General features: G+C 31.8%; 1 protein-coding gene across 1 annotated transcript in view; it reads left to right on the forward strand.

Annotated features, from left to right (window-relative positions):
• LOC129914148 (uncharacterized) overlaps window positions 1-27711 on the forward strand; it is a 223921-nt gene that overhangs the window by 30815 nt on the left and 165395 nt on the right. The window contains exon 2 of the mRNA XM_055993234.1: window positions 21593-21627. Within this exon, the coding sequence (XP_055849209.1) occupies window positions 21593-21627 (35 nt within the window). The remainder of the gene's footprint in view (window positions 1-21592; window positions 21628-27711) is intronic.

A 27711-nucleotide genomic window follows, 5' to 3' on the forward strand; every position in this document is an offset into this window, starting at 1 on the left:
GTGTTATTATTAAAATTCCATCTGTATAAACACACCTTTAACACAACTCACGTCTCTGAAATTCTCTGATATGATTTAATTAAGGGACTACCTTCATTTCTTTTATTGTAAACAAATTTGCCATTACATTAAGCACTTTCAGAAGAAAAGTTATTTCTAAAACCTCCATAGGCATACTAGTTTCTTCTATCTCACATTAACCCCCAACGGTTATTACTAATTTCATAAAACATCATCAACATTATTAATCCATTCTTTCTTATTTATTCAACCAAAAGAGAGAGAAAAAAAATGTATTAAAAAAAAAACACAATTAATTCTATGTTCCCAGAAACAAAAAAAAAAAAAAGAAAAATAGAAAAAAGGTGTTCATAATGCCACACTTATTACCATAAAACCGAAATTTGAGACACCATAAAGCAAGTCCTCCCAAAGATTCGAATAAATTTTCATGTTTCCCAAAAATAAAAAAAAAGGTCGGTCATCGGGCAATCGGAATATGGTCGATACACAAAACCCAAAAAAAGAAAAATATTTTTTTTTGTGATAGGAAACATTCAAACTGATTAAACTTCGCGTTCTCTCTGAACACATTCATTTGCATAACGCTTGAATGTCATTATCGCGGTATAGAAAGTATGACATTTCAAACCAAAAAAGGCGCCGCGCATCACGTCCAACCAAATAACAAAAAATACCAAACACAAAAAATAAAATAAAAGCCAAAAACCATGAGTGATCAACCCACTATCCACCGCATGGATATATAAAAATGCCCCCAGCATGACACTTCATTTATTCAGAAGGAACACCTTCATGTCACACTGCAATTAACATCTCCATCAAAGCATACAAACGAGAAGAGTGAGTAGCCATCATTTTCATCTCTCATGTCTTATTAAAGTGGACTTGAACGTCAAACGTTGTCGCGTGGAAGCACACATAAATGACATGTGCACGCTGATCATTAATATAAAACTTCTCTCTCTCTCTCCGATTTGAAAAGTGCTTTTTTTCTCTCTGATGATGGGAAAAAAATCACAAATTATTCGAAGTCACTTAACCGTGTCCATGTCCAATCAATAAAATTTATAGCGCTGCACACTGCCAATATATCATCGAGAGAACCCACTGCGTCGTCATTCTCCCGCCACACATCAACACCTTCACCTCCTCCTCCACCACGAGTGATCACTAAATCACTTCCGTCAATTACGTTACGGGGGCACCACCGCACCACACCGACATTGAAGCAGTAGCAGAGCGTATGGCTTTAGCGGTTATGTGCGCTTTTGGTTTCTTGGCTACTATCTCGCCTGGCCTCTCTCGCAACTATACTGACCGAGATCCACATAAATCAAATTTCAAATATTTTGGGTGACAATTTGCGCGTGAGTTGCTCCTCTCTCGTACAAGCATGTGTCAATCTATCTGTCACTTTGACTGCGCCGTCAGAATCTGTCAATTGCAATCTAACTCAAGCGATCCGATTGCAATTTATTTGCTTCTTTTTTTGTTCTTGTGTTTCCAAGTCATTGAACGATAGTGCAAGCAGCTTTCAATGACGATGAAATTCCAAAAGTCGTGTCCTCGATTTATCACTCCAGCTGATGAGATCGAGATCACCAATGACAGGATCTACTTATTGTAGAAGTCAAAAACACAATAGACCGATCATGATCGGATCACATTGTGGTTCTTGAGCTGTCTACAAAAATTTAAAAATCCAAAATTGCCGAAAGGTTGTCAAAGAGAGAGAGGCTCTTCGTTCGTTTTCGTATCCATCAACCATTCCCGCCTACGGTGTGTATCGGATCCGAGTTCAATGGAAATGTAAGATCACGGGGATGACAGGTCACTAGACAGCACACACTGGCTGTCAGATTAATGATAGGGTTTAGAAAATCTATCGTTCTAGTCGTTCTCGTTTGTAGCCTGCACAGGCACAAACACAGAAGAATTTGAGAGTAGGGTCACTCTCTAGAATAAGCTGATGATGACCTGCAGCGTCCCGACTGTCCGAACTGTCAATCTTTTGACAGCTAGAATGTTGCAAAATTATTATATTTACTCTTTTTTTTAAATTGTATGCCAAAACATTAGTAGGGAGTAGAGAAATAGTGACTAATGCGTCGCTTCGTGTCGTCGACAAGAAGAACGAAACGATAACAGATGATCATGATGATGATGACGAGATCGGTTAAACGACGCGACGTCGACGACGATGAAGCTACGACGACCATGATGCCACAGAGATTTATGACTCTTGTTTGTTGACAGTTTTTATTTTGACATTTAAATTACGTCAGATAATTCTTTTATGACAATCTGTCACGCGTATTTGGTTGAGCTTGTTCTTTTTTTTTTTTTTTTGGTTTACTGACTTTAATATTATATTTTTGCATTAGACGTTAGTTGTTGGTTGGGATATGTAAATGCTTTATCATTCTGCAGCTATTTTTGGTTACATTAAGTCAGTTGTGTAAACAAGTGTTAGATCTACCTACTTTACTCGCCTCTCAGACTTAGAAATATTTATTCCATGTCTTAGAATTATTTATTAGGGAGCGGGTGTGTTTGATAAGTGACACATTATGCAGGCGAATATGAAAATTAATTTAAATTCATCACTTCTCTCGTTATTATTATTATCTTGCTTTCGGCGGCGCTGTTGTTACTGCTGGCTGGCTGTTATGAATGACAGAGGTCTTGACCTGTTGTTTGCAGTAATTTTTTTTGTTGCAGCAAAGATTAGAACAGTGGAAATTTTCAAAAGAGGCTAATAGGATTTTGTTTGCTTGCGTATATTTCTTAACTTCTAGCTTGACTCGATTCAGTATTTTACCTGATTTGAATTGTTATTGTGGAAATGTATAGGTATTACCTACTTAAGATTTTTTTTTTCTATTTCAAGGAAAAAAGAATTAGACGTCTCAGATTTTGTGATGAGATAAGCTTCCAGTTTATTCGAAAAATATATTAACGTTTTAATTAAAATTATGTACACTCCCTTCTTATAAGAAGGATGACAGATATTAGATTATTTTTTATAATCAACACTAATTGTCATACTTTTATTGAATAATTTTAATTTTAATCTTGTAATTAGGATAGAAGCCATAACCTAAATTTTTAAGTCAAACTTCAACTAGTTGATTTCACCAATAATTGAGCACTCCATTTTCGTAAGCGTCGACTTTTACTTTATCGTTCCACGATTAGCTTTATACACTTGGTGAAAAACGCCATACGGTAGTATTTTAGAAATTCGAGTTGATCGAATATTTCTGTCTTCAGATTCGAATTCAACACACCGTAAACCTTTGGAAAAGTATGATTTGGTTTTGGCAACAAGAAATTTTAAAACTAGTGTAATCATTTGTAAACGCAATCTTTCAGCAGCAACAGCTTGTCTCGGGTTTTTATTTTAGAAACCCGGGACGTATAAGTGTCCCGTATTTTGTTATTTGTCCCGTGATTGTCCCGTATTTGCACACTCTCTGATTTTTTTTCTAAATCAAAATTAAAAAAAAAAAAAAAAAAATGTACGGAAAACAAGAACAAGAAAAATGTGGCTGGAAATTAACAGTTTTTCTAATTTTTCTGATCAAAGCACTAAGCCAAGTACGCTGCTGAAGCAAAACGAAAATGTTTCCAAGTAAAAGCAAGAAAAATTACCTGGACAGCTAAATGTGAGTGACAAACGACAAAAAACTCCAAATCTTCTAGCACTGGTAAGAATTTCGTTGTTTAAGGTGCGTAATGTGCAACGAAAAGCTAAATTTTGGTTAACGATTTCGTTGTGCTGGTTTTATATGAAAATTTTCGTTTCGCCTCCAGCTTGTATTTGTCAGATTGAAATCAGAATGAAATTTTAAATCATTATTTTCAAAACGATCCAACAAATTTTGTATCCGTCCCGGGTTTCGCTAGAAATATGGTCACCGTAGTCATACCTTCAAGAAAAAGAACCTGTACTAAACCAGCTAAATGTTATTTAATAAATATTTTACTCAGACATTTTATCAGCTACAGTTGTTTTATGTACAAAATAGTTGTTTAAAACATCCGATATTTCGACGTATACCTAACGTCGAAACGTCGGATGTGTACCGAAATCCCTTTCAATCTAAAAAAGGAGAATCACCCATTGTGGATCTTAACAAAGAATTGGCATTGGTTTAAATAATTTGGCTCTATTTAAAAATTCCCTTACTAAATGCAAAAGAAATAGAAATCTTCCAGAATTTTTGGAGGATTAAATATTTTCCAAAAAAAAAAAAAAACACTCATACGCCATACATATTTTTTTAAAATATCAAGTTATTAAAAATTAACTACCCTATTCTCCTCCGATTTTATTGATTGGGCTAACAAACATAGTACTGTACTGTAACCTTAACCTTATACACCAAAACGTTCGTCAAAATACAATATTTCTGATTTTTGTTACAGTTGCTTATAATAGTGCTACAATAAAAGTCCTAAGTTTTCGGACACGAGTGTTGAACGCGGTATTTACAAAAACCCAAAATGTAAAAAATAATTTTTGGCTAAAATGGTATTTCAAGGCCTAAAGGCTCAGAAATTTCCAATAACACTAATAATACTGTTTTTTTTTTGTATAGACTTTAACATGCAGATTTCGAAAGTTTTATCGAAAAAAAAAAAAAAATAGTTGATGGGTTTTCGAGATATAACATTTTAAGGGTTTTCCTGGTTTTTTTTCGCATGCATATTTAGGAAATTTACCAATCTGTTTAGACGAACTAACTGAATGCTGAATAGATAAGAAAGAAACATTAAAATAACTTTTGCAGGTCACCTCAGAGGTTTAAGCCCAATAAGTTAAAACATTTTTGTCATTTAGACTCTTTTTCTTCCTGTTTTCAGTTTTTTAGGTAGGTAAAACTTGAAAAGCAAGCTGAATTTGAAAATTTTCTTAAGCTAATTTTTGTAAAAAATTTAATTTCCTTTTCAAATAAAAAAAAAAATTGCGGCACGACACTCCATGAAAGAACAAGGCCAAGTGACCAAAAATTCTCAACCATTTGGAAAAATTGAAGGGATCTACAATTAACGTCAAAGCCGAGGGGCACTTTTTCATGACAATGGTAATTTTAAAGATTTTGTCAGTTCCTCGCAAGTGGCAATACTTAACCTTGAAAAAAAAAAACTTTTAACGAACCTAGACCTCTGGCGTCATAGTCCTTCGCACTACTAATTTATAACATTAATCCAAGAACCCATCAATATTCAATAATTGAGAGAATAAATTCCAATTCTTACTACAAAGATGTCCAATTAAGAATCTAATGTATTTACTTTCGCAGAAGGTTTTTCCAGTATAAAATGGCACAAAAGGTGCCATTTAAATCAGAAGAAGCTCTATAGTAAACTGTGGTCTTCTATACACTGAAAATAATAAATTTCGTAAAATTACGAAAATCGTTTCATACACTACATTTTCGTTGGCCCAACGAAACTTTCGTTGGCTCAACGAAAATATGTAATTTTTCGTAATATGAAAACCTTCATCAATTAATGAAAACGTTTCATACACTTTTTCTCCCTTTTTAGTGCCAAAAAATCCAATTCAATGAAAAGATTCATCAATTAACGAAAAATTTCATACTCATTTTAAAGAACAAAAATAAGAATTTTTTCCTTACTTTATCAAAGTTTTAATTAAGTAACGAAAAAATTCATTAACTTATGAAATTCAACATTAACTAACGAAAATCTTCATAAGCTTATGAAAATTCTTCATATACTAATGAAATATTACATTGGCTTATGAAAAAATACATCAGTTAACGAAAAAAATCGTTGCCTTACAAAAAAAAAACGTAGACTTGGGTGCATTTCTGTTTTATGGATTAAAAATTGAATCTTGCTGGATATAGTTCACATTAGGTTTTTGTTTAAAAATCTATGTAAGTTGAGCTGAATATAAAAAATATTTGCGTATTAACAAGGTGTCTCACGGATAAGTCAACTGATGAGTCCAAGTGAGCCCCACCGGCTCGAAACGCCAATTTTTTGTTTTGGACTGTTTTAAATTAATAATAATTTAACAAGTCCAATAAATATACAGGGTGTCCCAAAAGTAATGGATCAAACGAAATATGCTGATAGGCCAACTTAAGGGCTCTCAGAATTTGGTAACTTAGTCATCCCAAATCCTTACGGTTTTCGATTTAATGCAGTTTTTGTGAAATTTCGATAAATCCCGACTTTGCAACAGTATTTTGCTTCCTCCGCTCATAATTGATTTTTGTTTTTTACAATTCTTTCACTAAAACATTGCCTAATAATAAGAAATAATAAATTAATCAAAATATTTTTTATTTCATTCGCCATTTTGCTGCAATCGAATTAACAGTTCCATGTTTTATGAAAACTCAATTTCTCACTTTTATTTCAGAGCAACACCCTGGACAAAATTTTTATGGTGTGACCCTGGTTTATTATTTTGAAAACTTGCCGTGTTATTGCAGATTTCAAAAATGTATAAAAGTTTCCAAAGATGAAATTAGAACGAAAGATATTACAATTTGAATGCAAAAAACAGAGATTTTCAGAGCAAAATAACAAACAAAAATCGAGGCTTTTGTTCAAAGAGAAATAAACAAACAACAGTTCGAGAAAATGTGTTTATTTTTGTTTGTATTTTTGCTCTGAAAAACCCTGTTTCGTTGAATTAAAATTGTAATATTTTTCGATCTAACTACAACTTTGGAAACTTGTATACCTTTTTGAAAACTGCAATAATGGACCAAGTTTTTAAAGTAATAAACCAGTGTCACACCATAAAAATTTTTTTCGGTGTGTTGCTTTGAAATAAATGTAAGAAATTGAATTTTGAGAAAACTTGGAACTGTTAGTTAACTTGCAGCAAAATGGAGTATGAAATAAAAAATGTTTTGATTAATTAATTGTTTCTTATTATTGGACAATGTTTTAGTGAAAGAATAATAAAAAACAAAAATCCATTGGGGGCGGAGGAAGCAAAATACTGTTGCAAAGTAGGAATTTTTCGAAATTTCACAAAAAATGCATTAAATCGAAAACCGTAAGGTTTTGGGATGAACAAGTTACCAAATTCTGAGAGCCCTTAAGTTGGCCTATCAGCATATTTCGTTTGATCCATTACTTTTGGGACACCCTGTATATTATAATCTACTAAAAAAAAAAAATTAATACAACGAAAAGTTTCGTTACCTAACGAGTATTTTTTCATAAAATTTACGAAAAAATTCGTTAGCTAACGAAAGTTCTTTCATAAATTAATCAAAAAATACATTGACTAACGAAAAATATCACCGTGGTTTATTAAATTTTACATTAATCGATGAAAAAATTTCGTAAACTGATGTAAAAATTCATTAATTCTCGATCAAAAATTTTTATGAAAAATTTCATTAAAATACGAAAGTTTTCGTTAATTGATGAAGTTCTTCATTAACGTATGAAAGCCATTTCGTTGAGCCAATTAAATTTTTCATCGGCTGAAAATTAATTAAATTTTCGTTGGATCAACGAATTTTTTCGTTGTATTTACGTAAGGATTTGGTTCAGTGTAAATTCAGCCATTTATCTTGCATCATTAGCGCGTGCATCATGTATCTCATGTTCCTCTATACTTACTTATTAATCGAGCCTAGTCGAAAAGGCGCCATTACAAGATTCTTTCCATCACCCCTCATCATCTTCATCTTCGAGTCAAATCATAAATCATCTCAATAAATTCTTTTGCGTGAATTTTGATCCATCATCATTAAACCATTGCGGGTCTGATGTCTGAATGTTTTGGTCTCTTGCAATCCGAATAGAACCCAAATCATTTGTTGTTGTTGTTGAATTCAATTCTTAGGGCGTTGATGACCGATCATTCCTTCCAATATATGCATTTTAACTTGGGATGACTTTGCGTTTTTCTTTTTTTTCTTATTTTTTATTCATTTGGGAATAATTTTATATTGACATCTCAAAAAAACACACAATCAACAAAAAAAGGAACAAATTCCAAGGAATACAAGTGATACGGGTGAATTATATTGTTGAGGCATGGGGCGTCTAGAAAAATGACAAATGACATCACTGACGTCACGTAGAGCGTGTAAACGAGAAGTGTCATGTTTTGATCATGTCAAAACGCTGACGAAACGATAAATAGCTGTTCTTGGGTTGAGTCGTTAACCGAAGTACACATTATAATTATTGTTTTCTTAAATTGATTGGGACCATACAATACTTTATACGAGATAGAGTTGTTAATCAAAATGCCCGAGGAACTTGCCTTGACGTTTTTGGCTTGGTTTTTTCTTGATGTGAAATTTTTGCAGACTAATTCTAAAATAAAGTAGATTAATAAATAATACATTTTTTTAAATAAGGATCGTACCTAGAAATAAACGTTGTCACATTATTGGTTTTTATTCCACTATACGAAAAAATTCACTTCAAGACAGTTTAATTGTTGCAAAATGCACTGCGGAAAATGTATATTTAAGTAAATTTATGGATCTATTAAAACTTTTATAAACCAGACATTTTGGTAAAAGCAACGACTAGGTGAAGTTAGCCCATTGCTTTCGAAAATTTAATTTTTTAAACATGTTCCGGGTTTAAAAAGTTGTTCTTAAAATTGTTCTTAATTTTTGGAGCTGTTAGTTCAATATTTCGATAGTGAGGAACCGAAAACAAAAAAATAAAACTAGCCCCTTTTTTCGATTTTTTTTAATTTTAAAATTTTTTCTCTTTTAAAATTTTTTTTCTTTTCTCACGGGGTTCTCAGGATCTCTCCTTTGAACATGGCAATACCAACTGAGTCGGTCGTGTTCAATTTTTTGGGAGATGGTATTTTTAACATGAAGGCTTCCGCGGATCTTCGTACTTCTAATTCTATTAAGCTTTGTTACTCCTGCTGTCATGCGAAGCATCTTCATCTCAGCTGCCGTTAACTTACTCTCATACTTTTTGTACATTGTCCAACATTGTGAACCGTATGTGAGTGCTGGACGCACAACTGCGGTGTAGAGCCTTCCTTTCAGCTTAGGGGGCATTTTTCGATCACAAAAGATAGCAGAATTTTCCCGCCACTTCATCCACCCTACGCTTACGCGATGATTGATATCGTCATCACAAGTACCTTCGTTATTTATCATAGACCCCAGATATTTAAACTTTTCACACTTGGGAAGCACTACACCATTCAAATAAATGTCAGTACCCACTACCTTCTAGAACATCCACCCATACATCAAGTGCTCGTTGCAGGGACATCGGGTCTTCACTTATGATGGCTCCATCGTCAGCAAAGAATAACTGATGCTTAAATCGAAGAACATTTGAAAGAATGCAAAATAAGCTTTATTAAAAGCTATTGCACAGTATTCTAGGTCTTTTTGTTGATTTTATGTATTTTTTTTTTAAAATTTAAGGTTAAATTTTCAGAAAATTGCCCCTCCCACCGGAACGAGGGGTAATACAGTCCCCTTCCTATACAATTTTTTTCTTAGATCAAACTAAAGAACTATTTCTTAAAATAAAGTTCACTTTTTATACAAAAAAACATAATTCAAAAATATAGGTTTTTTCAAATTTATTAATATTTTGTCCACTTACTTAATTTCCTGGAGAAAAATAAATATTTTAATGGAAAAAAGTTCATCCATTTCAAGAAGACTGCTAACTTTAGTTACAAAACCAAATAAACGTAACAAAAAATGTCTTATTATTAGTAGAAGTAATTAATATCACAAATCGACCTATTCTGCCCCACTGTGCCGCGTTCAGTCTAGAATGAGCCAATTGACCAAAGGCAAGGAATGTCTATCAAAAGGAAAGTTCTGAGCAAAGAACACGCAAGGTGAGGGGAAAGATATAATGCAAAGATTGATTGTCCGCCTTAATGATCTGATAAGATTGACCTACAAACTTCTTAAAGCCTTTGCTGCTGTAGAGAAATGACGTCAAATCAATGAAAAGGACATTCGCACATAACTCTACATTTAAACGAAATATTTTTGAAAAAATAAAAAAAATTATACTGCTGATCTACTAGCGCCGCAGAAATCAAAGACATAACTTGTCAAATATCAAGTTCCAACCACTTGCTTTATCTATATAACTCAATAACCCTAACTAACAGAAAACCAGATGTAATCCTTTTTTCGAAATTCAATTAAATTAAATTTGAACCTCAATCTTCTTGTAGTTCTCATCATGTCAAACTTCTGGCGAACTTTAATCCAATTAACACCACTTCCCATACACTTACTCATCATAGAGAAGATACTCTTAAAAGATATATCACATTGTCCTACGTAACCAATTGCTTATTAATAACTCAATTGTTCATCAGACAACCGCTGCCTAAAAAAACATAGAAAATCACAATCGCAACACTTCTCACATCATCATCGCCGCTTCCACTGCTAAATTTGAATGACATTTCCAAAAAAAAAAGGACATCAAACTCATTATGCAGCTCATTGTTAGTTCTATGGAAAGAAAATCCTGTATTCTCACCGGCAAACAATGGCAACTGTCAGAGGTCCTTCAAACTGAATTACGATACTTTTCTCTGTATTTTTTTTTTTTTTTTAATTCAATTACCATTCTATTCAAACAAATATAGGTACTATCCTTTTTTCCCGATCAGAATGGAAGAAGAAGTGTAGATTTCTAAATGTGTTTGATCCTTTTTCATTTCGTTCGGATGAGATGGACCGAAATAATAGAGAATCACGGCAGCTTACATGACTTCAGCAGCTAATTTTCTGCGCTTATCCCACGTCAATGTCGAGTTAACATTTAGAGCAAACAAATATCAGGACAAACAGAAAAAAGGAAACAACAACAACAACTTTCGGGAAATTGTCACTCAGCGAAAAAACCCTCTCTCCGCCTCTGATCCGAGGAGGGTTGGCAAGCATATTATACAAATTTAATTCGATAATGTTTCTGTTTCCTCCTGATACACTTCTACCGTCTACCCGCAAGGAGGAGGAAATCATTCGTCGACGGAGGAAAAAAAGTTACAGCCACAGCCAAACGGAGACTTGCCTACATACGTAACGCAGTACTGACAGCCGGATAACCCCACCATTCTTCTGAGCCCCGTTGTTACACAAATGTCAAACGAACGACCCGAAAAACACTTGCTGGTACAAATGGTGAATTTTTTATCACGTCACACATCTCGCCCCCGGATTGGAAGTTGGATTTAGAAGTCGTTCTCTGCTGAAGATGAAGAAGACGACGAAGCGTTACTTCGTCCGCGGTATGAAGAAACTTCCAACAGCAGGACGATGATGAAAATGGGAGGTTGGACTACCTAAACAACACATTAACCAGAGATTCAGGAACTGCTGTTGCTTGTTTTTTTTTTTTTTTTTGTACTTATTTTCATTTTGCCATTTTTTTCGGGTTGGGACTCTTGGAATTGGGATATGTGTGTGCTAGTAGTTGTAGTGCCTGTATGTGCAAATGTCAAACGTCACAATTTGACATGCATGTGACATATCAGTGACAGCTATGCATTAATCAAATTCTCTTCTCTTCGGTGAATGGCGTAAATTTTGTACGCCCTTTGTTCGTTTCGCGCGAACGACAGGATAACTTTTTTTTTTTTGTTGTATTTTCTTCATATACAAGTTGTGTATTTATATATAGAAGAGATACCCCGATTCTGGGATGATGTGACTGACTGACTGACTTTTTGCTCTGCTCCTGGACGGGGATATGTGTGTTTTAGGGAAATGAATACGTAATGTGTGAAGGGCCACTTACATGGTTGGCTTTTGAATATTTGTTTCTTATTTTTGTTTTATTACATTTACAGAAATAAAAAAAAAAAACTCTTTCGTCTTTTGGCTGAGCTGGTTTTTTATTTGGGTTGGGCTGCTGATGTAAGGAAAAGTTTTTTTTTTTTTTGGAATTAGAGGTTTTACTTTAATGGAAATCTTGTGTGTAACGAGGTTTTTTATATTTAAGGTTTTTGCTAAAAATGACGGATGCAGAGTTGGAGGGTGCATAATTAAGTTTGATGTAATTTTTTTTGTCCCGAAAGTAGACAATTGCAATTGGGGGAGATTTTTTTTTTTTTTTTAATTTGTTTAATAGCTGGTTCGGTTTGGTAGCAATTTTTAATTTTCGTGACAAATGTAAGCAGACCTTGAATTTTGGACTCGCCATTTTTACAACATGGCGGGAATAAAAGTTTTTTTACAGAAGTTCTTGTATGCATTCCAAATAAAATGGGGAACTCTTTTTTCTTTTAGTAGAATGCTTCTGCATTGATATGCCAATAACTTTTTCTTCTATTATGTTTGTAAGAAAACCTGTGTTTAAGAAATGTTTTAAAAAAATTTATTTTCAAACTCAAAATTTTGAGGAAAAATTCGAACTGTCTTAATTATTTTTTCAGAATTTTAGGTAAAAAATAAAATAATTCTGTTTTCAAAATTCAATGCTATTATTAGTTTTTAGTCAAAAACAGAAAACCAGATGCATGATTTTCTCTCTATCTGGGGAATAAGTACTAACTGACAGTTTAAGTGACTGTTGAAAAATTGGCCCTTAAAAAAGAAATATAAAATTTCACAAGTATAAAAAATCAATATTTGATCGCAAAATAAAACTTTTGAGTGGTGCAAACTGCTAGCCTAAAGTACAAGTGCACAGAACTATTCTATATATTATTTCAAAAAAAGGTTTCCTTAATACTTTTTTAGTTTGTCTGCACCTTTAGATTGTGTTGGCTCAAAAATTCTCCTGTGTGTCTGTCTGCCTCTATCTGGAGGTGCAGTTCAAACCATTGAAGAGATTTGACTCAAACTTTGTAGATAAAATTTTATGATTCAAGAATAAGGGTTGGGTATGATTGACCGCATTTTAAAATCTTGTTCTTAAAACCTCGCATCTTAAAATCTCGCATTATGAAATCTTTTTTATCGAAATCTCGCAATTTCAAAATCTCGTTTGCCAAAATCTCGCAACATTAAAATCTCGTAAACTAAAATCTCGAAATTTATAATCTCGCATTGAAATAAAATATTTATTAATTCGCGCGCGCGAATTTTCATTTATTCTGTTGCTTATACATTTTGCTGCCAAAAAAGCAATTTAAATTTAAGATACTAATTTTACGCTCTAAACTAATTCTTCTACTGCGAGATTTTGATATAGCAAGAATTTAATGAACTTGCGAGATTTTTTCTAAAATGCGAGATTTTGATCTGCAGGATTTTGAAAATGCGAGATTTTGTTATGCGAGATGTTAAAAATGCGAAATTTAGCTTTGCGTGATTTTTGCAAAAATGCGAGATTTTGTTATAAGGGATTTTAGTTTGCGAACAATCGTACCGCTCCCCAAGATTAACGGTACGTGTCAAAAGACCAAATTGGAAAAGGTCATTTTTTGTCAAAAACGACTCTAACATATTTATTAATAATCATTTTTATCAAAAAACTAAACCGACTTTTATGGCTAAAACTGGGTTTTATGGTTTTTTAATAGTTCCTATGGCCAGCACTGAACGAAATTAAAATGGGACCACATTGCAGCCACCAGCTATCCAATATAAAAAGAATTATCAGCAGGGATAGGATGTTGTGGAATTTGCCTTTTTTTCTTGCTCAATCGTACGACACTATAGATTAAAAACAAACACGTTTCACGTCCCCCTCGTGCCAAATATATGTATTTTATTTTGCCTTTTTTTTGCCTTTTCTTACGTTTTTGCCTTTTTTTGCCTTTTCTCTTGTTATTGCCTTTTTTTGCCTTTTTCTATGTTTTGTTTAATCTTTTTAGCGTCTTTAAAGTAATGCCTACACACAAAACACTCAAATACAAACAAAAAGATAACTTACTCAATATATCTATATTAAGGATCTACCTATGCAACTTGTTTGTCTGCTATTGCCTTCTATGTTCTATTGCGCGGCCGGCAACCGACACGTATCAGGGTTCAAAAGCTAACTTACTCAATTTACAATATTCGATTGGAGAAGTTCTCCAGATTTTGAAAATCAAGAGAGATTTGGAAGCCGCGAAAAGGGCAGTCGCAAAAGATGTTGTTGAGAAGTACAAATCAGTTTTTTTTGGGCAATAAGGGACTCGAGAGAGTTGAACAAGTAAATTGAGTAATAAATGGGAACACAAATCAAGAGCTCCCGGCAAATGTTGTAGCTCCTTTAAAGCACTTATGACGACTTTTCACGAGTCGATTTTAGCCGCTCGATATGTCGCACGATTTGCAGCTTACGTTCACACGAGTTGAAAAGCTTGGCCGCACGGCAAAAATCAACTCGTGAAAAGTCTCCAATAAGGGACAATCGCAGGCGCTTGTTACCTGAAAATTAAAAAAAACTCATGATTGTTCAAAATTACTACAATTAATTTTTATATTACATGCTTTCTCTCAATAAATGCCTTTTTATGCCTTTTTTAGAGTTTTATTTTGCCTTTTTTTAAGTTTTTAGGTCCACAACATCCTATCCCTGATTATCAGGTTATGAGGTAACAAACAAAAAAAAAAAAAAAAAAACAAAAAATACAGACGAATTGAATACCTCTTCTTTTGGAAGTCGGTTAAAAAATACGTGTTCCAACTTTTGAAATAAAAAAATTAATTTTTTTTTTTTTTTCATAAAACATTAATTTATTTTTTTTTTTATAAAAACGTTTGAAAATGGATTAGTGATATTTTCTAAACTTTGTCTTATGTGTTATTAAATATTTTCTTTTTAATCTCAGCCACAAAATTTTTGTTGAATATTTTTATTTGCATATGTACATATACATAAAACAAATTATGTATTAAAAAAATACCAATAACATTTACAATATGGCCCAAAATACTATTAAGTGCCTAAAAAGTTGTCCCTTTGGACAGTGAATTTATAAAAAAAAAAATATGGACATTTTTATCAATATACATATTTTCACCTATTTTAGTTGATAGAATGGTTATACTTTAATCTACTATAAAATAACATTTGCAACGATATGTTTGGAATGATATTTTATATATTTATGACAGTTTAAACAGAAAGTGATCAAAAACAATCAACTGCGTTACTTTACTGCAAATTTCAGTTTTATTTGTAAAATCATATACCTAAAATTAAGCTCTCTGATATTTCTATTTGAAACTATAGGAACAACGTATAAGTCTCCTATGAAGTTAAATCACAGAAAAATTAATTTCAATTAAATATTCTTAATAGTTTATTACCAAAAATCAGCTTTAAAACTTTAAATACCACTGCGTTACCAAGGTAAACCACAATGTTACTGTGATTTGTAAACAATTCGATCCAAATTTGTAAAAGTAAATAATGTTAATTTTATAAATCAATATAATTTTTCTACTATAATTTGTACTTTTTCTTCAAGAAAAATGAAATTAAAAAAAAGGGACATTTCTTATGCACTAAATAGTTTTTTGGCCCATGTACGTTAAGAAATTTTATATTATTATTTTTTTTTTAGTTTTTAATTAAATTAAATTTGTTCTAAAATTAAATTAAAAATTATTATTTTCTGAATTTTTCAAAAAAGCTTCAATATTCTAAGCAACCATTTGAGAACCTTGTTTGTTTTGATTTTAGAGAAACAATTTTTTTTATCTCTTTCATACTCAAATAATACACTGTTGAAAAAGTCTTAATTTGAATAAGACATATAAGTGGACCATTTGCTGGTTTTAATTTAAAATGACTTAAACCCAATTCCATTTAAATTTTTTTGTTCAAAGTTTTGAATTAATCAAGACTCCAATTTTTGAAACTTAATAGGTGCAAATCTATTCACCTTTTATTCTGCTTATAATTTCCCATTCCGCACGAAGGATCATCACCTAATTAAAATAAACTCCATATCCAAGCCTCTATTCCACTCGTCCCACATCCTAAACTTATATATATACAAATCTACAAAATGCATATCATCCAAATCAGCTCTAATCAACGTGATGAGCCTCTGACAAAGCCCACATCATGCAAATTGCCTACACGATGTCTACAGCGCTACTGGAAATCCGCGCGTCACACCACTATAATAAACCGTACTTACTCAACCAATTAATAAAGGTGGGCGCAAGTCATGAAAATGCCACAAAAGCAAATGATGACGAATTTGATGTGAAAAGCGCCTACAAGGATTTTTTTTTTTTTTGTATATGCTATGCATGCATCATCAAAGCTATAAAACTCGTAGGCACCATATTATATCCAATTCCTTTGCAAGATTTGCAATTCCATCCGACTCTTTTCGACTCAGCCAGAGCAGACTCTCAGACTGTTAAACTGACAGGAAGACAAAGCGAACGACGGATTAAATCCGCACATTTAGCCTCTTCGTCCTTTTTATTTTGTATTTCAAAGTCATTTGAGTGTTTCTACCGCGCGAGTGGATACTATTTTCATTTCTGCTAATTGCCTAATCGCCCTTGTCATTTGTATACCTACGAATAAGAAAAAAACACATCGAAGACGCAGGAGAAGAAAACGATAGGATCTTCCTTCCATGGAGCTGTCATATGTGGATCAAGTGGTATTTGTCAGTGACAGGATTAGTGTCAGACGTATATTATCATCACTGAAGAAATTCCGACGTGTGGTTATATTTTTATGATTTTTTTTCCGATGGTGGGGTGATTTAATGGATTAGAAAGGATTTTGAGTGGTTTGATGTTATTTGCCATGAAACAGGAAAAAAAAAAATGGAAATATATAAAAAAATTAAATATGTAATTCCCATTTGGACAGATAAACATAATATCCAGTCAATTTTTTTGAAAGTCCTTATTCAATACGAATTCATTGACAGATGAGGGATAAATTTATACCCAAATAAATGTAGATACTTTTTCCAAAAAGGGACAAACTCAATTGATTTGCCGCCACAGCACTAAAAAGCGCTTCGGAACCATTTTTAGCGGGCTTTTAAGGACTTCGGCTCCATAAATTTTGCCTCTTCGACGACTCCGTGCTAACGAGGTAATGATTTAATTTATAGGATGACCCATAAATAACATTTCTTTGGGATCTATACAACGATTGGGCAATTTTTGGCGATGTTCGGTGAGAATGGTGGTGAAGTCTGTATTCGTCCTCAACCTCACGCATTTGGGAAATAAATGTGAAAAAGAAGCTCCAAAAATACCTCTATACACTCATTTTAAAATGGACTCTGTGGCTTTCAGTTTTTAGTATAGGCAAGAGTAGCAGCAGCAACCATCGCCTCCGTCGTCGTCGTGTCAAAGGCTCATATATTTTGTTCGCCTGGGAAATTTTGGGATCCTCGCTGTTCCGTTTTTATGGAGTGGTTTTTTAGGTACACGGAGGGGTACCCACTGTGGACATTGTCATAGTCATAATTCATTTTGGCCAGAGAGAAAGAGAAGAGACTCGCTCTTACGAATTTATGTCACCGGTGTGTTAATTAGTTTGTCGGGTTAATTAGTCATTTTGTGTGTGCGGAATATATGTATAAAAAATATTTCGGGAGTGCCGCACTTAATAAAGGTTATGTTTTTGTTCTTGTTTACAATCAAGCAATGGGGTTTTTTTTATTTTCTTTTTCCTTCTCTTTTTTTGGAGGTTTTAATATGAAAAGAAATAAAATGAAGTGAGTGAGAAAAATCGTGTCTCTATTTTCGGGGATGGGTTTAATATAGAGATTACATGCGTAAGCTGGGTTATTAATAATTTTTAATATGACGTATTTAGTTTAATGCATAAAAAAATACATTTTTTTATCTTAAAGAAGGTTTCACATGCAAGGACAGTCAACTTTAAAGGATAAATGATTAAATGGAGGAGTTTTTTCAGTTTTGTGTGTTCAATTTTTTTATTTTTATTTTAGAATCTCAGTTTTTGCTTACATGGTAGGTGTTATAATTTGATAAGAAACCCCGTCCCACTTTCAAATTGGGTGAATATTTGTACATCAATGAAACTGAAAAGACGTCTGCGTATGGTATACATTAAAATGATGATCTTTTTTGGAATGACCACATAATACTTCAAGTTGCCAAAAATGCTTTCTTTTTCTTAAAAGGTGCTAATTTTCTTTCCTTTTTTGATTTGGTGTTCATCTTGTCATATTTTTCTAATCCTTGCACTATGTTTCAAAAAAAATTTAAAAGTATTCACAACCCCTTAATGTGCTTGTTTATTATATTAACAAAAATACCGCAAATATCTTTTTATTTTAGCAAAGGATGCGGATCGTTTCAAGAAGGTTAGGTTAGATCCGACAATCATTTTTTTTTCATATGCCCACCCTAATTTTTAAAGCTCACCTCAAAAATCAAAATCAGTAAATAGTAAATAGCTATTTTTTATGTTTAAACAAATGGTCAATGGGGTGTATACGTAACTTTTTTTTTTATTATGACAATTTTTTCTATCGCTCAACAATTAATGAAACCAGTTGATTTTTATGGAACATTTTGTTGACCGCTAAAATTGAGAAGGGTCAATAGAAATTTTTTGCCAGTTGATTTTTATGGAACATTTTGTTGACCGCTAAAATTGAGAAGGGTCAATAGAAATTTTTTGCAACATATAACTGTTTTTTCTTGTAGAAGTTTCATTGAAATTGATAAAAGTATCAGAGCGTTACTAAAGAAGCTAAGGCATGTTTGCACGTGAAGAAAGTACCTATAGGTAGGTACTATCGGTCTGTCCTTAACTCGAGCTGCTTTCTCCTAAATGAATTAATCGATTGCATTGAAAGTTTTTACACAGAAACGTTTAACAAGCCGTAGCATGAAATCTTTCAAAAATGTTAGTAAAAAAAGTTTTTAATATATAATTATTTTTTTATTTGTTTTTATTTTGAAAACAAATTAGTTTTTTGCTTTTTTTTTAATTTCGTTTTTATGTGTCGATTAATGTTTAATTTTCACTGATAAACAAAATTTTATTATTTTTTTTTAATTAAAAAAAAAAATGTTTAAAAAAACTCTTTTTTTTTAATGACATCACTTATGTCGTTTTCGATTGGCTCTCCGGAAGCGTCCGGAATCATTCAGAAGACTTCTGAAACCGTTTTACTGGCATGAAAATGACAGCCAGAACGCTTCTCAGAAGAGAAATTCTCTTCTTGATTTCAAATAAGAATCAAATCAAGAAGCACTAATACATGAATACTCACATGTCAAAAATACACTCAATCATTGTTTATTATTATTTTTCATTCAAATTTTTTTCGTTTTCTGAAATTAATTTGTTTATTTATTTTCAAACAAATAAATTAAGCTTTTAAAATATTTTGCAAAACGAATTCCCGATTAATTTGTTGAATATTAGGTACTATTTTCTTCACATATTAATTATTTTTCAAGTCTTATGCAATATTTGACATTTTAAATTTCACAGAAAAACAAACACAAACACACAAAAAATAGAATTGAGTGAAAGCAATTCAAACTGTTTTATTGGATTTCAGAATGAGTGAATCCTTGAGTGATTCCAATCGAAAATGACATTAGAATACAATTTTGAAAACGAAATTTCTAATTTTTTTTTGTTATGCAAGTAGTTTTATCACATGGTTGGAAATGGCAGGAGGAGTTATGGCTTCCACGTCAAACCAACTTAAAGACATGTTTTTTTATAATTTTAAAAACATATTGTTTATTAACTTTTAAGCTTCAATTAAATTTCTTATGAACTTAATTAAAAATATTCTTATGTGAACTTAAAAAATCATGTGTAAAATTCACACGTGGTAGAAGTTAAACCTTAAAAAATAAATATTCTTGCAAAAAAAATCTAAAAAATCTACCTTTTTTTATTCCATCACCTTTAAATCCATATTTTTATATGACAACCTATAATAAATTTTATATCATTTGAAAGCTTATTATTTCACCTGACGCTTCAACCATATTTCTATGATGCCTACAAAAAAAGTAAGAATTTTGTAAAGCCAACCGTGTCGAAATTCCAAACTGAGGTACTTCCTACACTGGTTGCTGGTCATCGGCAACAGATCTCCACAGGTGTTTTGAGGTATTTTTCAAGTTTTTCAAATTAAGATTGTGTAACTTGTAGAGAAGGTACCGTTAGAGGTAATGTTATCAATCATCATGCGTATTTAAGTTAAATAAAATTTGTATGTGTTCTAGATCAAATTATATAACGTATTTAGAAAAAGAATATCTTATCTCAGGATTTTGAAATTAACAGAAATTTTGCACAATTATAGTTCATTCTACTACTAATCTACAGTATAAATTGCATTCATCTATCTATTAAAACAAAAAATTCATAATCAATTGATTTTTCCTGTTGCTTTTTTGTTTCATCTTATTTCAAATCACTATCATACTAAAGAAGTTTTCACTTCAAAAAAACTTTGATATTGTTAGCAACTTTTAACATAACAGCAATAAAGTGCATTCCAGTTGTGCATTATACTGCATTAAAAAATTCTGTTTAACCAAGATTCTGCATTTTCATTAAAAATTTTATGTGGACAAAAGTCTGTGTTCTATTATTTTACTCCCTATTATTCTTTTTTTTTCAAAATTCTTAATATCCATAATTCAGCTTATAAAAGTGCTGTTAAGACTAATGGTTTTTAAAATTCTTTGTCCAAAATTTTTAAATTCAAAAACAAAAATTATTTTGGCACTTTTTTTCAATATCAAAATAATTTTTCTTCTCGCATTTGAATAAATGTCGGTCTTCACAGAATTTCGAAGAGCAGAAAAATAGAACTAAAAAAGTTTGGAAAACAAAGTTTTGGATTTCCAGGATTCCAAATACAGAATATTGAATTTATAGAATTTTGAAACGCAGAATATAATTTAGGGGCAGATTTTGAACACCGAAAGAGTCTTGATTACTAGTATTATTTAATTCATTTTCAAGACTATGTGACACTCCCAAATTCGTATATCGTTCGACCAAGAATAGAAATTTTGTTTTCCATTTACTCAAGTTTTAAAAGTTCGAACGGAATATTTTTTTTTTTCAAAATCCATGAATGATAAATGTGTATGTACATGTACATACATATGTAATTTTGCTAAAAATAAAATCAATTTTATGAGTGTCAACTTTATATAGCCATTTTTTTTATTTTAAATTTAAACGATCACTGTGGCGTATGCGTAATATTTTTTTTCATTGTTTGGTTTGTTGATATTAATTTTTCTTATGCTTAACAAACTTTTAGTCAGAGAAAAATATCAAAAATAGTTCAAGTCTTTGCGATTCATGGCACTTTCAGGCAATAAATTAAACTCAGCAACAAACTTCATAGGGCCAAAGTTACCCAACGGAAGTGTTGCTTACGACACGACCGTTGAAGCAGAAATTTGTCGAATTCGAATTTTTTTTCCCTCAGTTTTTAATTAATTTTATATCGTTTCAGATATTTGGTACCAACTTGCTTAAACTTTAGAAAATTGTAATTTTTTTTAATTTCTCAGCTGAAACCAATTTATTTCCTTGGTCATATATAAAATGGTGGTAAATTATGTTTTCGTCGAACTTGATATCATATACTAATAATAATTACACAGCTACTTACCAATTATTTTGTTTTTTTTTTTTTCAGGTCCAACCAAGCCATTACCCTCTTTGACTTTCCAGGTATGTACATAAATATTACAATTTCTGTTTAAAAATATTTCACATTAAATAAATTTATCGTCAACGACCGACCACCCCCCTTCTATAATAGCAATATGGCTTAACTTATAAAATACCAATTACCTGTGTACTCATGTAAACCATCTTCTCATTCTCTATTATTCATTGTTTCGTTAGTAATTTTCATTTATAATAACAAACGAAAAAAATAAAACTTCATAATAAAAAAAAATATTAAACATCAATTATTTTCCAAGAGACGTGAGGCAATTAAAAAGAAAATTATAGTCAAATGTGTATTGACAATAGCATCTCGAAGCATCCCATAGTTTTCGCTACGTTTGCTACATGGCTATGGTGTTTCGTATTCATATACTTTCCATATGGCTCATTGTTTTCATTGCGAGCATCCCGTTGTTAAGTCTCATAATTCTTTTCACGCCGTGTAAAATTTAATTGGTTGTAATTATAAAAAAAGCAAAATAATCCAAAAAAAATTTCCTTTTCTCTCCCCGCTGAAAGCCTCTGTACCTAAATGTACGTAAAGGTATACGAGAATAATTCACCTTGCAAAGAGACAAAGAACAAATTGCGGACAGGTAATGTTCAGGTCTCAGTCCCGTTTTTCTGTGCTGTGCTGGTGTTTACACAGTAGTTATATTCACTAATAGTGGTCCTCTGACTTTTTTAATTAGGGTTGCCATTTAAGCATAATAAATTAATGCTTTTGTAAAAGAACTAATGGAAGATATCGTTTTCAGAACTCAAGTTTTGTGCCCTATATTGACCTTGTTTTCGAAGTAAAACGCAAAAAATTTTTTTTTTTTTTTAAATTAAACAAGACTTTCAACTTTTGCATGTTTCATCATTTAAGATAGATTTAAAGGAAACAATGATGGTATTCATTTTAAAGAGAATAAAATTTCCAATAATTTGAGCCCAAAACCGTTTCTGTGAGATCAATAGTATCCAAACTATGGCTGTCAAAACATTGTAGTTTTTTATTTTGCAACTCTTCGACAGTAAACGGGCACTCATCGAGACGCCAAAGACCCTGATTTGAAGTTTGGTCTTGTGTTTAGGGCTAATGAACTTATAATAAGGTAATCTGGCAACACTGTTTTGTGGGCCATACGCAGATAAACCCCAATCGAATATGTAACAGGTCCAAATGCCAAACCATAACAACGAGAACGACTCCTTGCCGAGGCATATGCATATTGAGTATATACAAAAACGGTCCTCTGCTCTATACCTCATCACAGTTCTTTTCTTTTTTGCTTTTTGTTGAACCGAAAAGGGAAAAATGTTTTATCTGGGAAATTGCCCGCTCACGTTTAATTTCATGACACATTAATATCCAGCTGTCATTTCGATAAATAAGCGGATAATTTCACTACATACCATTGACACACAAATATTGCGCGATGCGATGCTTCAGAGTTTCAGCTTCTGCGTGACTGAAGGGCAAAGGGGGGGGGGGCTGTATTGTGAGCTAAGGGGGGTTTGTTGTTTTGGATGAATTGGATGGCAATGGAAATAAAAGTTCCGCAAAGTGAGATTCATGAAATAAAATTCAAATCATGGAAAAAAGCTTTGCCTTCACGTTGCACCTCTCTGCCGCACCGTGTCGCTGACAAACTGACACTTTGTTCACTAGGTCGGCTGACATTTCGATTCAAATTTTCTGTTTTTTTTACTTTTTTTTTCGTTTATATTTTTTTATTTTTGTTTAATTCGCCGTGTTTTTACCGCTGAATGCCTATAAATCAGTTGGAGTGGATTTGCATGGAAAATACGTGAGTTTGTTGCAGAAGTTGCAGAAGTTGCAACTTGCAAGTAAAGTCGCGAGATATTAATTACTGGTCACCATCCATGGTTCGACAATCCAATTCAAATTTTTGTTAAACGAAGTGCATTCACAATGAGTTTGTATTGGGTTGTAGGGGGTTTGAGGGGGTTTTTCTGATAACGTGCGCCACTGATGACGGTTTACTATGGAATTAATAGATGCGGGTGCTTTAGGTAAAGTCGTCGCGCACAGGTGAGTGAGAGATGATTATTGTTATTCCTAATATTACAAGTAATTCGTGATAGTTAAATTGGTTTGACGGCCGATGGCGGCGCTGGCGTCGTTGTAGTTTTATTATTGTTAGCAAATTTATACAATTCGTGACATATTTGATCTGAAATTTTCACTTATATTTAAACTGTTGTGAAAGGCCTATGAATTGGGTAAGAAGTTTAAGACAGAAAAGTGAAAGTGAATTATGTGAGACAAATTTTAAATCTTAGGATTTTCAATAACATCCTAGGTTTTGTCATAAAACAGAATAACTTTAAAGGATACTCGTAACATGAACAATAGGTGGCTACTTTTGGATATGGAATATACTCATGAGTTCGAAGGAAATATAGATTTTAATATGACTTTTAGAGTTTAATAGTTCCCTTCCCCGTAGCGCAATAGTTTGCGCTAAGGACTCATGTTTCTAGCTTCCGCCACCTAAACTATTTTTTAACAAAGTCGAAACAAATTCCAATTTAATAAAACAAGCTTTAACACCTTTTATTATTATATTTCTTGGATTTTATGTTAACTAACAACTATGACATCTTTTTTCTACATATTCATAAAAAATTGTCGATTTTGACGTTATACTACTGCTAACTACGTTTAAACAACATGGAATATTAAAAATAATAGGTACAATTTTCAATAAAACTGAATATTTATTTTTACTTGCGATATATGTAGGTACTATTTATATCAAGTTATGCATTCGTACAAAAAAAAAAAATTGAGATAACATTTTTCCATGACATTACGATGGTAGACAATGCCAAAAAAGTGGGTCCCGGAAGACCGTTTGTCTGTCAGTCTGTCTGTCTGTCTGTATAAGGAGCTACAGCCTAAACGGATGGACCGATTAATGTCATACTTGGTATGTAGCGTTATTTGGCGACTCTCCAGAGGTTTTTTTGGAATTAATTTTTTTGGACCAAAAATAACGGTACTTGTCATGTACCGATTTTAGTAAAATTGAAATATCTCGAAAACGGCTCTAACGGTTTTGTTTAAAAAATTCAAATGTTAGTTTTAAGCTAAGGTCTATCTTCTAATGATAATTTTTTTTTGGAAAATCATTATTAACGGTACCTGCCATAGAACGGTTTTTTTCAAATCCGATTTTCTCCGAAACTGCTAATTCGATTTCAACGAAACTTTTTGTGAAGAAGCATTTATATAATTTAAATATAAAATTTCCAAACAATTAAATTTTGGATTTAAAAAAAAAATTTCAAATTTTTTTTTTTAAATCAAATTTTCGAAAACGGGACATTGAATTTTTTTGAAATTTTGTTTTTAGATGTTGATTAGTGATTTCTACAAAATGGCATACCAATTTTATTTTAAAACTTTTTTTCCAAAAACTTATTTATAAAAAATTATTTTTTTAAAAAACGGCTCTAACGATTTTGAAAATTTTTTTTCTAAAAATGCATGTTAATATATCAATTAAAACTGCATACTTGTTTTGAAGGGCAATTTAATTTCAAATTTTATTTGATTTTTTTTTTAAACGAATTTTATTTATTTTTTTCAAATTTCTATATAAAAAGTCTTAAAAATTTAAACAACTTTAACTCTAAGAGAAAATTCGTGCGACCCAGTCGTGCATTTTATTTTTTAACCAAAATATACTTTTTTAAATTTTTTTAATATCTACTCTAAATTCGAGTTCAAAATTAAACATAATTTCTGACATGTTTTGGAGGTATAAGAACTTCAAGATGTGTTTTCATCTTCCAAACGTGTTGATATACTTACCTAGATTTATTTTGAATTCGGATTCGAAATGAAAATATTAAAATCTATTAGAAAAGTATATTTTTGTCTTCCAAACAAAATTAAATGTTACATTTTATTGAATGTCATTTTTTTTTTTTATTATTTAAAACTTTTTCATTTTTACTTTAAAACATAGTTGGCAACAATATAACGCCAAAATGGTTTTTATGAAAATAAATAGGAAAGATGTTATGCTAATTTTAACAAGAAATATTCAAGGAATACAATAGTAAAAGGTCTCAAAAAGTGTTTTATTAATTTGGAACTTTTTGACTTTGTTTCAAAAGTTTTTGAATATGATTAGTTATATCTAAATCAACCTTTTTGGCATTAATTTAGCTAAATTTTTCACACATATACTGTTTTGAAAAAGAAAATTTAAACGCTTATCTGTCCACCATTTTGATGCCACCATTTTGAATACAAAAAGTTGGCAGCTTTTTTTGTATTTCCCATACTAATATTCTTTAGTGTACCAAATTTATCTACTGACTTTTCGTCAAGGTATGGCTGTGCTAGGATTTTTTACATCTAAAACTACCAAAGGCACCACTGTATACCACCATGGTGTTTGGGATACTGAGCTTTTGGTGAAGACTATTATAAAGATACAGCATTTGATAAACTCTATATTCGACATAAAATAACGAAACTTTATTGCATTTAGCATTGATCTCCAAAATTATTTTTGCGCTTTTCAAAAACTACACCAAAAACATAAAAAATTTTTTGCTGTGGTCTATTTTTTACTTGAGTAAAACAAAAAATGGTAAAATAAAGATAGGTTCGAATGTTCATTGTTTGGTTAATTTTTAATGAAAAAACTTTTTGAGCCCATCATTTTTAAGGAAATTTAAACTTCTGTTTTTATTAACTTTCTCAAGCCGAGAAAAAAAAATACCGTTAAAAAAGCAAAAAAAAAAAACTTAAAAAATCGCTTTTATTGACTTTTTTTCATGTTTTTTTTTGGACTGTTTTGGTATGGAATTTTATTTTAAAAAAATATTTTTTCGATATTAAATTTGATTCTCTACAACAAGTTTTAAAATCAATTTATCAAAATTATGCTTTGTTTACGAGATATATTGAAAAAAAAAAAACAAAAAAGGGGGCTTTTGCACCTCTTTCTTAAATTTCGACCCTCTCATTTAATAGCACTCCGCGGTTTTATCTTCTCTTATAACCCATTCAACGTTTTATGCAATAAAAACCTGTGAACGTCCTAGTTAAGACTCTGCTTCCGAACATATCTGTAGGTCTTTTTCTATTGTCTAGGATGACTAAAGTTTCTTAAGCTAGAAACTAGCCAAACGATTGTCTTTAACACTATCCGTTATGAAAGTTTCAAATCAGTCTAGGAATTTTATACTGAATAACTTGAACAAATAAATTTCAGTCAAAAATGCTTAAAACTTCATAACCACATCCGAAAACAGTAAATGTTATCTATTTTAAGAAAAAAAAACTCTTTGGATATCTATAAGAAGTGTAAAATGAACATCAAAACACTATGCCCTTACACAATGTACCATAAAACAATAAACAAAAATACAAACCTCTGGTCTAGAACACTTAAATATTTTTAACGCTCTTTAAGAAATTACAAAACCCTTTGACCACACACACTTTCATAACAACTCCAAACCTAAGACCCCGGAAGATGGTCATAAAACTACATTTGATCCTTGACCTCACCAAACACATTAAAGAAGCGTGGCTCTAAACTTGTAAGTAGATTTTGGAAACAAAATATCTTCAGAAAAGAGAACTAAAACAAAATAAAAGATGAAACAATGTTCGCTTCTTACAAGAGAACAGGTGAACATTTATGATTTAACATCAAAGATAAACACATGCGCACGTTGTACCTTTGACATGACGGCCGGCATGAGAAAAGATCTCCAACCATTCGACACCAAAAAAAAAAAAAAAAAAAGACCAAATCTTCTGTCCTTCGAGCATGTTCCAAGTCACTAGTGACAATGTTTTAGCAAAAAAAAAAAAAAAACACTTAAAGATAACAAAAAAAACTGCAAGCGGTTTCAACAAAAAGGCACAACTTCTGGGTAACTGAAGCCAAGAGAAAAAAAAGGCCGTTTCTTGACCCCTCATTGCGCAATGTGGTCATTTTCTCTTCACTGTCAAAAAAGTGTCCTTTACCATCATGTATTCCATACACCCTGAACAACATATTGACGCAAAGTGATTTATTGGCCCGAAGCGTATTGCAA

Source organism: Episyrphus balteatus, chromosome 3 (genome assembly GCF_945859705.1).
Source record: "Episyrphus balteatus chromosome 3, idEpiBalt1.1, whole genome shotgun sequence".
NCBI lineage: Eukaryota > Metazoa > Arthropoda > Insecta > Diptera > Syrphidae > Episyrphus > Episyrphus balteatus.